Source organism: Babylonia areolata, chromosome 25 (assembly GCF_041734735.1).
Source record: "Babylonia areolata isolate BAREFJ2019XMU chromosome 25, ASM4173473v1, whole genome shotgun sequence".
In the NCBI taxonomy this organism is placed as follows: Eukaryota; Metazoa; Mollusca; class Gastropoda; order Neogastropoda; family Buccinidae; genus Babylonia; species Babylonia areolata.
Genome location: NC_134900.1, coordinates 29,530,640 through 29,547,974, shown reverse-complemented (window position 1 = coordinate 29,547,974; position 17,335 = coordinate 29,530,640). Strand labels below are relative to the sequence as shown.

The following is a 17,335-nucleotide window of genomic DNA, read 5'->3' as shown; positions in this document are numbered from 1 at the left end:
CATTCCCAAGGTTAAGTGGCTTATAATTTTCATAAAATTGATATTTTTCCTTGCCTTTGTTAAAATGTAATCAAAGTGAATATTCCATATTTTGCTGGGGGGGAAACCTGACCAAACATGACAAAGACAGGTTGGAAAAAGTCATTAGGAAAGCGGGTGGGGTGGTGGGTATAAGACAAGACACCTTTAGTGACATGCACAATAGAAAACTGACTGACAGACTAATAACAATTTTGACCGACGTAAGCCACCCACTACGTGATGACATTAATAGCAGAAGGTCAGACATAAGTGGTAGGTTTAGAGCTCCACGCGCAAGAACATCTCGATACATTAATTCATTTATTCCTACAGCCATTCGCGCACACAATCAAAACATCCAATACACTAAGTGAACCCTCCCACCCCCCAAGCCCACTCGCCACACCAACACCTGAACTTCACCAGCAGGCGAGTGTATGGGAGCAGACATTATGCGTGCATGTGGGACTGAGCGGGTGAGCACGGGCAAGCAAGCATTTTTGTGTGTGTGTGATCGGAAGTGATTTTTAAATATTTTCTTATTTTACTTGGATTTCATGTATCTTAATGTTAATGTTCTAATCTTATTGGCGTGACATATGTTATGTGCATGCATACGTTGTTTGTGTGTGTGTGTGTGTGTGTGTGTGTGTGCATTTTACTTATATATACGGCGATTTATTCCCTTGATGTTTTTATTTATGTATTGTTGTACAATACCTTATGGTCTTAACGTGTGTGGTGGGGGGGGAGGGGGGGTGTGCGTGCGTGCGCGCATGTCATTTTTAGTAATCTTATACCCTTTTTTTGTTGGATGTTTTCATTTGTTAATATTGTTGTGCAATACCCTATTGTCTTAACATGAGTATGTGTGTGTGGGGGGGGGAGGAGGGCTTGGGGGGGGGGGTTAGTATATCGTCAGCTATTGGGAATTCTTATTTGACTAGTTTTAATCTCTTCTTATGTTGCGCATGATTTTATGCCGGTGTTTACAATGATGATTGCACAACTTAATTTCCATGTGGATTAATAAAGTGTTTTTGATTTGATTTGATTTGATGTCAGCTCTGAAGTAAAATGAATACCTGAAAACTTCACCACCTGTTTATAATCAATGACGTAATCAAGTAATTTTAAAATGGGTATGCCAGATGGGTTACCACCTGAATTAAACAACATCATACATGTTATTCCAGTCGACAAAGCTAGACCATTTTCAAACATATAGTTACCAAGGTAATCAAGATCAGATTGATTCAAACGACGTATGTAATTCTGTGCTCTTTGTGGTGTGCGCGCGTGTGTGTGTGCGCGCGCACTATTGAAGATGTTTGTCATCATGTCAGCAGTAATCTCTGTATTTACTTAGTAATATATTGTTGATGTTCCTGAAGCAGTTACATTGGAAAACAAACTGACCGTCACATCTGCCTGTTGCCTTGTCACAGCTCTGTGACCGACAGTAGACATTGCACTGGACGCATGTGTTGCTGGTGGTCTTGTAATATTTATCCTGGCACTCTGAAAACAGTCAGTATGTATCAGATTAGCATGCAAAACACACACACACACACACACACACACACACACACACACACACACACACACACACACACACACACACATGCACGGAAGCACATTGGCAATTCGGAAACAGTCACATACACACATAATTAAAGGAAGTAAACTCTTGCAACAGACTAACACAAAGGAATCACCTGAACACTGTAACCCTGTATAACCAGTATTGCACGGAGAACACTGTCCTGACTGTTGATCACACACAGTATTCGGACATCCTGGGGAACAGGGGGTGGTGCACTGGTCCCCGTACCTCCCTGCAACACATCCTGTACACAGAGAGAGAGAGAGAGAGAGAGAGATTCATATATTCCTTCAATGTGCCATTCATCACATGTGATGTATCGTTGTTTTTGCTGTTGTTGTTTTCGTTTTCTGTAGATATATCTATCTATCTATCTATCTATATATATATATAGAGAGAGAGAGAGAGAGAGATTATCGTTGTGCATGAACAAGACCCAGGGGTCGAAACATGTCGCCTCCTCGTCTCGTTTCATGTTATATGTAACCAATGTTTCCCGTTCGTCCATAAATTCAGTATTGAACCCACCTTTAAAAAAAGATCTTATATACTTATCTGCATATGTCGTGTGGGACAGCACTCATCTTCTTACAAATGCCCGTTTGCTCGTATCAGCAGTTTTGTTTTGCCTCTTTGTTATACGGATATATGTATCTGACAAATGTGACTCAGAAGCGAAAACAGGTTGTGTTGTCAGACAGACGGTACTGACAGTGAAGTTTCGGGTAAAACAATGCGGTATTTTTCTGTCAATGTGCAAAGAATCCCCAAATTCTGTCATTCATTAACACAATTTCCACAGATTCTCTGGTCTGAACAGATGAAGAAAGGGATGATACGTCGGGAAAAAAAATATCCAGTTCTAAAATATTCAAAGTATGTGAAAAAAATATCCAGTTCTAAAATATTCAAAATATTTTTTTTTAAATACCAGTACGTCAATTATTTCAGAGACATCGTGAAATTATTGTGTATATTGGAAAATCAACAGTTAGTGGCATTTCTGTATGTTTGATTTGTTCTCGCATACATATATGTATTTGTTTACCTATCAGAGTGGAATTCTTTTTTACAGAATTTTGCCAGAGGACAACACTTTTGTTGTGAGGGGTTCTTTTTACAGTGCGCCAAGTGCGTGCTGCACACGGGACTTCGGTTTATCCTCTTATCCGAATGTCTAGACGCATATAAGCGTCTCAACCATTCTCCAGCCCTGCTTCCTTAGAATGTTCTGAACGTGTATATGCTGCTGAATGGGTGGGCAGATGCTGGTGTGTGTACAAACACAGTCACTTTTGTTTCAGAATGAAAGTTCTACCTTACTCACCGTCATAACAATACCCAGTGTCCTTGTAACAGAAGTTTTTGTCCGGTCCTTTCCCACAGTGTTGACTGCATTGTGAGTTACACGATGACCCGTACGTGCCCACTGGACACTCACTGACTTCACTGGGCACTGTACACATACAATGACCAGTTTGTAATTCTAACACTGGAAATATATATATATATATATATATATATATATATATATATATGTATATATATATCAACCATCACCATAAGCATGTCGCAGTTGGAAATAATGATATATTGTCATTGTTTTCGTAAGTTGTTATTTTTTTCAGTTTAGGTAAATGTACATAATATCTTTTAAACTGTACTTTTAAATTTTTGAGAAACCTTGGAATGTGTGTTACGTGCCTTGTGTTCACACATTTTATTTTTCATAATGGTTTGACAAATATTTTAATTGTATTGTTAGTAGCATTAGTAGCAGTCATGGTAGTGGTAGTATTGTTGGTGTAATCATTCTTTACCGCAGGATACACTGGGATATGAAACTGCTCTTCCTCTTCGTGTAGATCACGCAACACTGAAAACTCAAACCTTGATAAAAACATTACCAAAGTAAAACACTCCCAAAACAGCGTTCAGAAGGACAGATCTTGACCGTGTGTCGGGTTTATGTGTTGATGTCGGACAAACTACATCAGTAAACAGACCGTGTGTCGGGTTTACGTGTTGATGGAAGGACAGACTACATCAGTTAAACAGACCATGTGTTAGGTTTATGTGATGATGGAAGGACAGACTACATCAAGTTAACAGACCGTGTGTTACGTTTATGTGATGATGGAAGGACAGACTACATCAGGTAAACAGACCGTGTGTTGGGTTTACGTGTTGATGGAAGGACAGACTACATCAGGTAAACAGACCGTGTGTTGGGTTTACGTGTTGATGGAAGGACAGACTACATCAGGTAAACAGACCATGTGTTAGGTTTATGTGATGATGGAAGGACAGACTACATCAAGTTAAAGGACCGTGTGTCGGGTTTATGTGTTGATGGAGGACAGACTACATCAGGTAAACAGACCGTGTGTTGGGTTTATGTGTTGATGGAAGGACAGACTACATCAGGTAAACAGACCATGTGTTAGGTTTATGTGTTGATGGAGGACAGACTACATCAGGTAAACAGACCGTGTGTCGGGTTTATGTGTTGATGGAGGACAGACTACATCAAGTTAACAGACCGTGTGTCGGGTTTATGTGTTGATGGAGGACAGACTACATCAGGTAAACAGACAGTGTGTCGGGTTTATGTGTTGATGGAAGGACAGACTTCGTAAGTGTAAGCTTATGTCAATCTCTGATATAAGCCAAGCGTTGAGCCGGACACACAGACACACACGCGCGCACAAAGGTTACACTTGGGCCAACAGCAAAGCGAGAGCTGTATGGTCAGTGTGTTTTCCACTGCAATGGGAAGTCATTGACAGCTTAGTCTTTTGTGAAGGACTATGGCTCTCAAACTGGCAGGCACTGGCTCTCTGTCTCTTGCAGCCTTGGGGGCTCGTTGGTCTTTGGGAACCATCCCAACGCCGACTGTGCTAAAACCATCTTGGCCATGAGAGTGGGGATGTAACTTGGGCCAGGCATTCTCCGCTATAATTAAATGATAGCCCAGATAGTTGGGACATAACTGACATACATACAAGCATACATACATATGATTATATATAGCTATTTATTACTGATCCGCACACAATCAGCTTCCCTAAAAACGCTGAAACTCTAGTTATTACTATTATCATTATTGTCATGAAGCATCACTTCTGAACTGTGACGTCCATTTTGGGGGAAGGGGTGTAAATTTCAGTCTGCTGGTCCACGTTTGTGTGTGTGTGTGTGTGTGTGTGTGTACATTTACGCATGCGTGTTTGTGGAGAGATGTCCGTGTCATCTCTGTGTGTGGCTTATGTGTCTGGAAAGCCGTACATGACAAGTTCCTGTACCAGGGGTCCAATTCATGGTGACTGATTTACGTATGCCCAGTGTGAAGCAAAACGTCTGGACTTTGATCGTCAATACTTTTGCTGCAGCGAAGTCAGAGTTCATGGAGGAGGAAGGAAGCTATGACAACGAGCAACTGGACTTATCACAAATAGTTCTTGACAACGGTTTTGTCCGAATAAGTTCCCTTGTGCGCATGCTTGTCAGTTGCTGCACGGACTGAAATTTACGTTTGGCTTGCTCGGCCTTGAATCATTGGTTATGTCCGGAGGGCATCACGTGCGATCGTGCGGCATGCACTTGGGTGACAAACACCAACGACTCTGCTGTTATGTTTTGAAACCAGTGTGTGCTTGCCTCTGTGTGTAATTATAATTTGTATGTATTATGTTTCTTTTTGTTTCATTTTAATGAAAGGCACAATAGAAACACATCATCATTATCATTATTATCACCATCATCATATCCACTTCTGGATGGTGCATTCTAATGGACTGCAGTACAGTCTTGCGAAATCGCAATAGTTTAGAATAGAATCGAATAGTTTAGACGCAGACTTCTGCTCAGTCACCCGGCGCCATGAATTCCAATTTCTGACGAATTGTCTCGGACAACACGTTTACTCCGGGCGTTTCCGTTTACGTGAAGTGGACCCCAGTTCCAGTACGGCTCACCCCAGTGATTTTATGTAGCACGCCTCAAAAGTGATCGGTCGTTTTTATTTAACCGAAATAACAGAGAAGACTTTGATGCCGGCATGTTTCTCAAAAACTGCATCAGGCTGACAGACATTAAAGTTAGCAGACTAAAACACATGTGATACCATTTCTATTGTGCCCTGCCTGTATGTGCCTGTGACACACTCACCCCAGATTTGCATTTCAGCCATATTCAGTGTCCGAGCGTCCCAAGACAGCCCAGCTGACTGTCTGGTGATACGGACTGTCTGTCCATACATGACGGAGGAACACGTCACGTCCACCCTTCTGCTGTTGGAGGGGATGGACTGTATTGATGCACATTGCTGGCCGTCCACAGTGATGTTGGAGGGGTACAGGCGTCCTTCAACTGAGCACGAAAAGGTGAGACAATTGATCTTCACTAAATTACTCAAACTAGTACACGTATCAAGAATCAGGAATAGATAATCCTTTGACCACTTTGGAGTGTGTGGCATTGATATTTTACAACAAAATTAAGCTTCGGTTTTTCCGTTTAATCGAAATAATGTTTTCACGGTTTCAATTGAAATTTCTTTTAAATATCTACAGTATCGGTTCCCTGAATTTCAAAGTCATTCAGTGTGTGTTAACACAGTACCAAAAAGTTCCAAACTAATTCTTAGAGATATTTTTTATTTTGTAGCTGCCTCACAAAGAATATAGTTTTCAGTAATTGCTCACATGCCTTTTCCTTTGATTCTAACAATGTGCATGTTCTGTTGAACTCGATGCCTTAATATTCAAGTATAAACATGTAATTGATCAGTGCGAATGTTACACACGCACGCACACATGCACACACGCGCGCACATGCACACATACACACATAACGCACACACCCAGAGTATATTCAGATTGATGTCCCATAATATGCAAGAATCTTCCTGTCATGGCAGATGTATGCATCAATGCAATTTCCATACAAAGTAGTAGTTACTGTTTTAACTGAAAGAGAGAACACGCACACACTTTTTTTCTGTTTTTCTTCTTTTCTTCTTCATCTGTTTCTTATAATTCATTTATCAAAGTCAACTGCACGTGTATTTTGAAATTCCTGCTTTTCCTTGTGGTCACCAATTGTTTGTTTTTCATAATTAACAGATGATTGTGAACTTTACTTCCAGTAATGTTTTGGTCACCTAAGTGTCATTTTTTATGGACAATCTCATCAAACCAATACAGTGGTAATGAATTAAGGAACCATATATGGGTTTGGTGAACCCAATTCGGAGTCCCACAGAGAGAGAGAGAGAGAGAGAGGGCACAGGCAGACTGGTAACACTGTGTGGCCGATGTGAAAGAAACCCAGCGTCACGTGACACTGGATGGAGGGACAGGAAATGAAAAGAACCGGGTGTCACGTGTGTGCCTGGGACACGACCATCACATGACGTGTCTGACCAGGAAAACTCCACTCACAGCTGGGACGTGCCCAGACGGTGATGTTGTGCAGGGGGTACACCCTGCCCAGGTTCACCTCCCACCACGGGTTGTTGGCGTCATAGCGGCTGGTGTGGATTCCGTTGTCAGGGTAGTGTCCGTCTGTGTCTCCATTGGCTGCCTGGCTGGAGTCATCAAAACCTGAATACTTGCTGCTCTGATTGTATGTCTTACCAGGTGCCACGTTGACTGTAACACACACGCACGCACGCAAGCACTCATGCACGCTCGCACGCGCGCGCACACACACACACACACACACACACACATTACATATAAATATATACATGCGCACACACACACACACACACACACACACAGAGTCACATGCACACACACCACAAATTCACACACGCACACAAGCACAGACACACAAATCACTGGAATCTTAAGAATCATCAGCGCACCAACATTTCAGCACTACATACGAGAATGCAGGTGGCTTTTTTTCTTTTCTTTTTGTTCTCTTTTTTAAATTTTTTTTTAATAAATATTCGAATCCGTCTAATGATAATGTTTGTGCTCAATACAGTATATATATATATATATATATATATATATATATATATATATATATATATATATATATATATATATATATATATATACGAGTATGTCCTGTTGTTTGAAATGGAAAAACTCCATTAGGACTTTCATCCTTTGTCAGATTTTCTAAAATCCCACCATTTGACTAAGTGTGTGTGTGTGTGTGTGTGTGTGTGATCCATAATAACTAGAATATAAATTTCACATGAAATGAGATGAATGTATGTTTTGTGCAATGTGTAAAATGATGACGTAAAGCGCCGTGGCCTCAAACGGAGAGGAGAAGCTATAGTTATTTCAACATTAATCTTCTTCGTCTCACTGTCAATAATACTATAATTCTGTGTGTTTGTGAACTTTGTGAGTATAGGGGCAGAGAAGTAATATGATATGCTGCATTGTGCTGTGCGGGATACTAGGTGCACATTAAAAAGGAAAAGAATAACACACGTGTATCTTTCTCATGGCTGATAATGATATTGTTATCACTCTTACCATTATCACTATCATCATTTATGAGGAATCACGTGATATGATGCACTGTGTTGTGTTGCATACTAAGTGGCCCAAAGGAAGAAAATAAAGAACAAAATCTTTGTATCTTTGTCAAGGCTGATAATGATATAATCATCACTGTTAACATCAGTCTTATGGTCCTTGTCACCAGCAGTACAGCAGTTGTAGCAGTATCAACAGCACTGATAGAGTTCGCAGTAGTCGTAGCGGTGGTGATGGTCTTAGTAGCAGAGGTATTGTAACTGCTGCTGTTTTAAACTCGGTCATTACTGCACGACGGATGCATGACAAACATGGAGGGTGTACGAGTAAAGGATACCCCGGACTGAAGGGGTGCAGACCATGTACCAGGAAAATGTAAAGATGGAGTCTCGGTGTTGTTTGTTTCAAACGTAAACAGCCAACAACGTGAAATAGGGTACCCCCTTATGTAGTTTGTATTCAAACGTAAACAGCCAACAATGTGATTTGAGATACCCCCTTCTCCTTTTCCACTCTCTGGAATCTGTGCAAGGGACTTGTCGTCCCAGTCACAGTGGAGCCTGTCATAATGACCCCACGTGATATTTGGGCATTAACTCGGTCTCCTTTTCCTCCGGCTTCTTCCTCATCCTGTTTCTTCCTGCCAAAGACTGGTCGTCCCAGTCACAGTGAAGCCTGTCGTAATGACCCCACGTGATATCTGGTCATTAACTCTGTCTCCTTCTTCCTCATCCAGTGATTTCCTGTCTCGTCAGCCTTCACCGCTGACCTGTCCTGACGTCTAATTTCTTTTGCTCTTGAAAGTACTGTGTCGGGATACTTTCCTTCACAACTTTTCAGTATGTAGTCAAACTCTTTGAAATAACACTGGTCGTGTAAAGATGGAGGGAGAGGAGAAAGGGACAAAGTAGGGAGGGGGGAGCTTGAGACGACCTTATTCAAACCCACTCACCTAACCACAAAAAGCATCTGAGTTGTACCATTCTTTGCTTAAATTCGTTTGACCAAATTATTGCTGTATTGCGAGAAAATAATGATGTTGATTTTAAGCTGTGACTCCACGCTCCAAAGACAACGTCAGGGCACTGAAAGCAGAGGGGGTTGGGGAAGGTAAATTTTAAAATATTGATGCTTAATCATAAGTGCGCAGAACTGGTGGAACTCGAAAAGCACTTTCTTGTATGAATTCATAGAGGAGAGAAACGAATTGGTGATGTTTCTGCTAAACCATTTACAACAGAGGGGGTGGGTAAAAGAAGAAATCAAACATTATGCATAATTATGAGCGCACAAAACTGGTCTCACTTGCAAAGCACATTGTTGCATGAATTCGTACAGGAGAGAAACGAACTGTAGCTATGTTTCTGCTATACCATTCATATCCACCTTGTATGACGACTTGTACATCATAAGAAATCCAGCCCATGTTTTCCACCCTACCAGCTGCTGAAGATGTGAAGTAAGCAGGACACATGGCTCTCTCCCTCATAGAGAGAATCCAAACGGCTCCAGCTGCTGTCGGTCTTTAAAAGGTTCCCATTCCCCTACCTACCCCCTCCTGCCTCTCTCCATTCCCACTACCCACACCCCTCATTTTAGGTTGTTGTTTTTGATGAAGAAAGAGTTGTTTGTCTGCTCTTCTTTTCGTCTACTATCATGTTTTAGTTTTATGTTTGTCACTGTCCTCTGTAATGTTTGTCACTGTCCTCTGTAATGTATTCATGTGGATTCGTACATAATAATAGCAGTGTGTAAATTAGGAAATTTGTTCCTGTCCTTATATCTCATTCTTTATTTTCTCTGTTCTTGTGTGTGTGTGTGTGTGTGTGTGTGTGTGTGTGTGTGTGTGTGTGTGTGTGTGTGCGTGAGTGTATACATGTGTGTGTGTGTGAGTGTATGTGTGTGCGTGCTGCGTGCGTGCGTGCGTGCATGTATGTGTGTATATTGATGTGTGTGTGTGTGTCCGGAAAGAGATACAAAGAGGCAGAGCAGAACCAATGACTGCTCGTGACTGTTCTGACATGGCATCAAACAACAGACCGACGACAAAGCAAAGAACAGACCAACGACAGCATCTATGAATTGACAGAGCAGTAACACGAAAGGGGAAACTGATGATTGTTCGTGTGTGAAGGGCACACATGTGTACAAACTGTGTCTACCAAGGGCCGTAATCGGGCACTGTGTGTGTGACAGATGACACAAAATCCTGTGTAACAGCCCCTACAACCTACCCCCCTGCAGGGTTTTACCCAGGGATCATTCTGGGCCAGCCTCGAATGACCCCCGATGTCATTTTGTGGATAGTCAAGATCGCCCCCTCACCGCTCTAGATGGAATTACCCCCCATTTCAAGCTATTGAAAAAGGGAGGGGGATCGTTCTGGGCTAGCCTTTATTGACCCTCCTCCCTCTCACTTCCACTACAAATTCACGGAAGCAAAGGCTGCTGTAACAGACTATATTGAAGCTCCTCCCTATGGCGAAAGCAAGTAAAATGAATGAATGAATTAATGAATGAATAAATAGATACAGTTCTCAGAAACAGTTTGGGGATGGGGGTCTCAAGGTCATCCCCAGCCCGGTTCCGGATCTCTGTTAGTCCGTGTCCATGTTCCCCCAGGCCTGTGTTCCTCCAGGTCTACGGCCACTGCTGTTCATTGTTGACCACAGCCCCAAAGTGTTCAGATTGACTGTTTCTGTCTAAAGACACTGCTGAAACCCTGTTTGACCACAACCCCAAAGTGTTCAGACTGACTTATTTTGTCTACGGCCACTGCTGATCACTGTTGACCACAACCCCAAAGTGTTCAGATTGACTTATTTTGTCTACGGCCACTGCTGATCACTGTTGACCACAACCCCAAAGTGTTCAGACTGACTTATTTTGACCACAACCCCAAAGTGTTCAGATTGACTTATTTTGACCACAACCCCAAAGTGTTTAGATTGACTTATTCTGTCTATAGGCACTGCTGATCACTGTTGACCACAACCCCAAAGTGTTCAGATTGACTTATTTTGACCACAACCCCAAAGTGTTCAGATTGACTTATTTTGACCACAACCCCAAAGTGTTTAGATTGACTTATTCTGTCTATAGGCACTGCTGATCACTGTTGACCACAACCCCAAAGTGTTCAGATTGACTTATTTTGACCACAACCCCAAAGTGTTCAGATTGACTTATTTTGTCACGTACATACATTGTGTGATGTCTTGGCGGGTTTTTGACCGCTGTCTGACCACTGCTGACCAGGACATAATGAATGACATAAAATGTATGCTGGCTGTGAAAGAAATATGTTGCAAACTTTTCTAACCAGGCCCACGAATCAATATGTCCCAATACAGATATATCTGCGTACTGTCAGTACCAATTTCCTTCTTCAGTCTGATCTTAACCCTGACCCTAACGGTAACCTATGTTCTGGAGACATCGGAATGCAGAAACACCAACGCATTAACAAATGTGTACACAGCTGCCTACCGATATGCCCAAGTGTCGATACGTTCCAGTACAGATCTGTCCATGTTATGTTATGTCTGTGTCAATCCCCATCTCCTTCTCCTTCAGTCTGATCTGAACGCTAACTCTGAACAGTCAATTCTGGACATACCAGTACGCGGAGACACCGACACACTCTCTCTATGTCTCACTTCTTTGGGACACACAGACATCGGAATGCGATCCCATTTGAAATATTCCCGTATGACTGCGCGGAACGATTTCTCAAACGAAACAAATGTTCTCTTTCATTTTCTGCATTCCCTTTCACACATACAGTTATTAAAGAATTAAAGCGATCGGATAAAAATGTACACCTCTGTGGACAAAATCGGGAAAAGCCCATTTAAGATGGCCAAAAACTACTCACCCATCCCACACACCTGCTGATCGATACATGGGTTTCGAGGTGGGAGGAGCGTGGCCGAAGGGGGAGAGAAGAGGTGTGTGTGGGGGGGGGGGGGTATTATGTTTAGGTTAAGCTTACACACCAGGTTAATCTCAACTACGAAGGGGAGGTGAGGTCCAATTTGACTGGGCCACATTCACCCCGTGGGTCATTCCAGCAAAATGTACCAAGATCCCAAGGTTCATGTGGATTGGCCTGGGTCAAGGACAGGATAGTGGAAGAAAAGGCTTGCCCAGAATGACCCCCTAACGACCAGGGATGGGGGTGGGGGTGTATTAAAATCCAGCTAAAGGGGTCAGTTCTGACCATGCCGTTTATACCTCCGTGGGTCATTTCAGGCCAGTCTAGAAGACCCCAGAGTAATTCCGGACTAGTCAGATTTGACCGAGGGGTAAAATCCAGCGGGGATAAGAATAGGCTGCTACACCGGTGTCTGTTTTCTGTTTATCACCTCGTTGAAACTAATCTGGTTTGTAAAAGAAAAACGGGTAAAAAAGAAGGCAGATAGACAGACAGACAGAGGACCCCATACTGTTTATTCACAGACAGAGGGAGATAGAATACGAATACGAAATGGTTTATTCAGATTTAGGCCTAAGCCCCAAACTGAAGGAGCAAGTCATATATCAATCACACAATCAGTTTCCCAAAATATATTGCATAACATTTGCGCTTCAGAAGATTATTGTAACTGACAATTTATAATGATACTGTAAACTAAGTTATAGCAAATACGCAATCGCTTTATGGCATTGTAATACTATAACGCCACATTGCACAATACAGTTTCATTCAGAAGAAGAGAGAGGGGGGGGAGAGAGTAAAACACGTTACAATGTATGCCATTGATAATAATATAAAATAATTTACATTGTTTAGTAAACCTAAGTTAGCAAGGCTTTCTTCTTCAGATATACCCAGTCTAGAACGTTAACTTACAGACGGCGATACTTGTATGAGCATAAACATTGCAGAAGATAGTATTCCATAGATAACCACCACAGCTACGCAAACGTCACACTGATATGAGTGGAGACGAAATGAGTCACACAACGAGAGAAAGATTAAACAATCGACAAGCACTCGTTGAGACAAATGCACTCAACAGGCTAAAAGGCATGACCCAAATGGTAATCGTGTGTGTGTGTGTGTGTGTGTGTGGTGTTGCTTGTAGCCGGATCACAGGTGTTAGTTACAACCATTTGCACAGTTTGGATGGCGGCGCTCACCAACTGTGACACAGGTCTTCCTGTATATGGTTGAGTTTGGATAAGCGTCAGCGTCAGTGGCAATACCCGTGGATAGATGATTTTTTTTCTTGCCCACACCAAAGAACATATTGAAGAATGCAAACTACCGACAGTAAATTGTATGGATAATCTAGTAGATTTTCAGTTTTTGTGTTTTTGAAAACACGTACACAGAATCTGGAATATAGATACCACCCATTGAAAACCACATAAAATTTGCATTAGTAAAGTGATTTTGGAAAAAAGCTCAGTGTGTGCATTTTACTTATATATACGATTTATTCCATTGATGTTTTTATTTATGTATTGTTGTACAATACCTTATGGTCTTAACGTGTGTGTGCGTGCGTGTGTGTGTGTGTGTGTGCATGTGTGTGTGTGTGTGTGTGCGTGCGTGCGTGCGCGCATGTCATTTTTAGTAATCTTATACCCTTTTTTTGTTGGATGTTTTCATTTTTTTAAATTGTTGTGCAATACCCTATTGTCTTAACATGAGTATGTGTGTGTGTGTTGGGGGGGGGGGGGTAGTATATCGTCAGCTATTGGGAATTCTTATTTGACTAGTTTTAATCTCTTCTTATGTTGCGCATGATTTTATGCCAGTGTTTACAATGAGCCTGTGATTGCACAACTTAATTTCCATGTGGATTAATAAAGTGTTTTTGATTGATTGATTGATTGATTGAATCCAGATTTCCCCAAAAGAACAAAGTCCTTCACACCAGAATATTTACACAGATGGTTCAAAGCATAACAGTACGGCTAAGGAAGCTTTTGAAATCCCAATAATTTATTTTCAAACTTGTTTTATGTGTGGGTGTTGTTGTTTTTATATCAATGGCTGATAATTATTGTCATTTTCATAGGTTAGAATTATCTAAATAATTGGCAGATTTCTTTTTGATTTTTGTTTTTAAATATATGTGACGGTGTGTGTGTGTGTGCGCGCGCGCGCGCATGAACACGTACGCGCGCTCGAGTTCGAAACAAATCAACAAGCAAGATAATTGTGGCATGTATTTTATGTCTGATCACAAAATACGGAAAAAGTGGGGAAAGCGAAAACAACAGAAGAGAAAGGTTACCATCGTCAGCCTGAACGCTGACCAGCACACAGCCAAGACACAGCCAGACCACTCCAATGCCAGTCCGCTCCATGGCCACCAGCACAAGGTGCTGACAGGGGGACGGTCAACGCAGCTACAGTCACACCGTTTCTCTCCAACAAGGGAACGGTCAGCACAGCTACAGTCACACCGTTTCTCTCCAACCAGGGAACGGTCAGCACAGCTACAGTCACACCGTTTCTCTCCAACCAAAGTGCATGTCAACAGCTCTGAGGTCCCACACTGACTGTCGTCTTCTCAGCTCGACGCACAACGACCCAGCGTGCAGAAACACGGAAGTGAATTTCACATTCTTCTTCACTTTCATTTTTTGCCACTGGTAATGGTATTCGGGTGTCATTGCTTGAGAGCACGTTTGCAGTAGAATGAGGTATACTGTGTTGGTTGAAGCCACCCCTTCCCTAGCCCCCTAAACCCACCAGAGTGTGTGTATATGTGTGTATGTGTGTTTGTATGTGTGTGCGTGCATGTGTGTGTGTGTGTGTTAAAATTGCTGGTGAGGTGCTGAGCTTCTTTTGTATCGTATGTACATTTCCTTTTTTTTCTTCTTTTTTTTCTTTTTTACTTTTTATAGACACCTTCAAACTTATATTGAAGCATGGATATGAAGTGAAGAAATGATAATAATAATATCATAAGAGTAAATAGATAGTTTGTCTATCACAGTGGGATACGTAGATATTAAAATATCCCTTCCATTCTGAAATGATTCAAAAATACAAGGCAGCTTCTCCTTTGTCAGTAGTTAGACAACCCGTTTGTGGTACATGAAGTTGGTATTTTATAGAATGATAATTACCATCTGTCGAATAGTAGATTGATAAATAACAATTCCCTAATAATGATAAAACAATAAATCAACCCACGAAATTGAAATATGAAAATGTGTCACTGCGCAGTGACATCTGATATCGCAAAACAAGTAAATGATAAAGTAGAAGTGGACGTGTACACAAGTGTCCTGACCTTGTCGTCGGGTGTTCAGATAAAACAACACAGTGGTTCGTTTGTTAACACGGAACCCTGGAAAAGCGACTACGATTTGGGCTTTTGAAGCGGTCACCCCCTGTTGCGTTTTATCGTTTGTTGGTTGACGGTTGCATGTGCTTTGTGTTGCCATTCTGTGTGTGTGTGTGTGTGTGTGTGTGTGTCTGTCTTCGTGTTAGTGTATGCGCACTTGCACACTTGTGTTTAGTGTGTGTGCATCTTTCCCATCACAATATCTTAAATGTATTTACTTCTTTCTTTTTTTTTCTTTTTTTTTTCTTTTTTTTATGGTTAAAGGTTTTACACAAACCTCGGTGGGTTCTCAAGGTCTGATCATTTTGCGATGGCCAGGCATCCGCTATTTTTTTTTTCCCCCATTTCTTTCTTTCTTTCTTTCTTTTTTTTTAACAGTACATGTAGAGTATCGTATATGGATCAGTCCTCGCCATGAAACCCATCTTGAAACCGAAACCCATGAAGGAAAAGCCGGAATTCTTTCACTGCCAGGTGTGCATGTGTCTGAGTGAGTGAGTGAGTGTGTGTGTGTGTGTGTGTGCGTGCTTGGAGGGGGGGGGGTGTATAGGGGTGAAGTGTGTGTGGGCCTACGTGGTGAAAAGTTACGTCGTGCTGTTGGAGTCCTGACACCATTTCAAACTTGCTTTCAGATTGTCGACATATAAAGTTCGTGTTGCTAGACTCCCCCCCCCCCCCCCCCCCCCAGTAGTGATAGCAACCAGTATTGCCCCCACAACCTCTGTAAGCGATCCGACTATCCTTGATTCGCGCCGGCAGACAGTGTGCACCCTATCACATACAGCTCAACAACCTCAGTGCCCACTTGCACAGTGATTTCAGGCAGCTTAGGACGTTAGAACGCGGTGATAAACCTTTCAACAATATATTAAATAAATATACAATTCAAGTCTTCGATCACTCATACACTCATTCACACCTATCCTACCCTAATCCCAACTCCGGTATCTATGAATGTCCACATCAGAGTCGGACTCACTTCAGTAATGTCATTTAGCGCTTCACTCCTAACGGGGAGGAAAACAGTATGCTTACCATTCACCACGCCACAATGTCACCCCGCTCGGATACAACACCATCTTTCAGGAATCCAGCTCACGTCTAATGAATACGGCGGTCACTCCAAGCTCCTCCGGACGTTTCCAGAGATTCCCCGGGCGAGAGTACAGTCCAGCGTCGGACCGACCTCACCAATCTGACCAAAACAGGGGTATGGTGGGAAAGGAAGAAAGGAGAAGAAGTGATCGTTGAAGAGGGAGAACAGACGTAGAAGACTGAAACTGGGAAGAAGTCGTTGCAGACAGATAAATCTCCAACATACCGGTGCAGTTCCTCTTGGTTCAAACGGTTCAATGGATGTCAAAGCCCTAAAAGGAGCCCGTCTCAAAACAACAACAGCAGATGGCCATTTACTTGCGCCGAACCAGCAACTGCCTTATATCATGACCAACTGAATGACCTGTTGTTTTACAGAATCCTTTTTAAAGGTAGGGTTTGAAGTGGGAAAGCTAGCAAGGAAAGTCTTTTTTTAATTTCGCTCAACTGACGAAAACAAGCTCACTCTCTCTCTCTGTCTGTCTGTCTCTCACACACTCTCTCTCTCTCTCTCTCTCTCTCTCGTAGGTCACACACACACACACACACACACACACAACTGTCAGGACGACACCCGAGAAAAAAAATAAAAATAAAAAGTCCATCTCGAATTTCAGGATGTTGGCCACACAGTCCTCAAACCAGTAATGCCATATACCCCCTCTCTGCACAGGAAAGGAAGGCAAGACAGACAGTGATACACCCATACAGTCCTCCGAGTGGCCTACAGCCAGGCAAACAAGTTTCCATTATCATGGCATTTGTCACGCGCTGCACTGACAGCTGACGAA

At 42.2% G+C, this 17,335-nt stretch overlaps 1 protein-coding gene across 12 annotated transcripts in view; it reads right to left on the bottom strand.

The window, feature by feature from the left end:
* The window catches only part of LOC143299914 (uncharacterized), a 110,642-nt gene extending 93,766 nt beyond the window's left edge, over window positions 1-16,876 (bottom strand). For 5 of the 12 annotated variants that reach the window (XM_076613436.1, XM_076613443.1, XM_076613444.1 and 2 more), the window contains exons 1-6: window positions 14,388-14,820; window positions 7,072-7,281; window positions 5,798-5,998; window positions 2,955-3,083; window positions 1,740-1,871; window positions 1,441-1,542 (exon numbers count right to left, since the gene is read on the bottom strand). In XM_076613436.1, coding sequence (XP_076469551.1) covers window positions 1,441-1,542; window positions 1,740-1,871; window positions 2,955-3,083; window positions 5,798-5,998; window positions 7,072-7,281; window positions 14,388-14,460 — 847 coding nt within the window. In that variant the 5' untranslated portion in view covers window positions 14,461-14,820. Of the gene's footprint in view, window positions 1-1,440; window positions 1,543-1,739; window positions 1,872-2,954; window positions 3,084-5,797; window positions 5,999-7,071; window positions 7,282-14,387; window positions 14,826-16,484 lie in introns of those variants that run through there. The other 7 variants (XM_076613439.1, XM_076613442.1, XM_076613435.1 and 4 more) reach the window with 5 other exon arrangements.
* Between the last annotated feature and the right edge of the window lie 459 nt (window positions 16,877-17,335).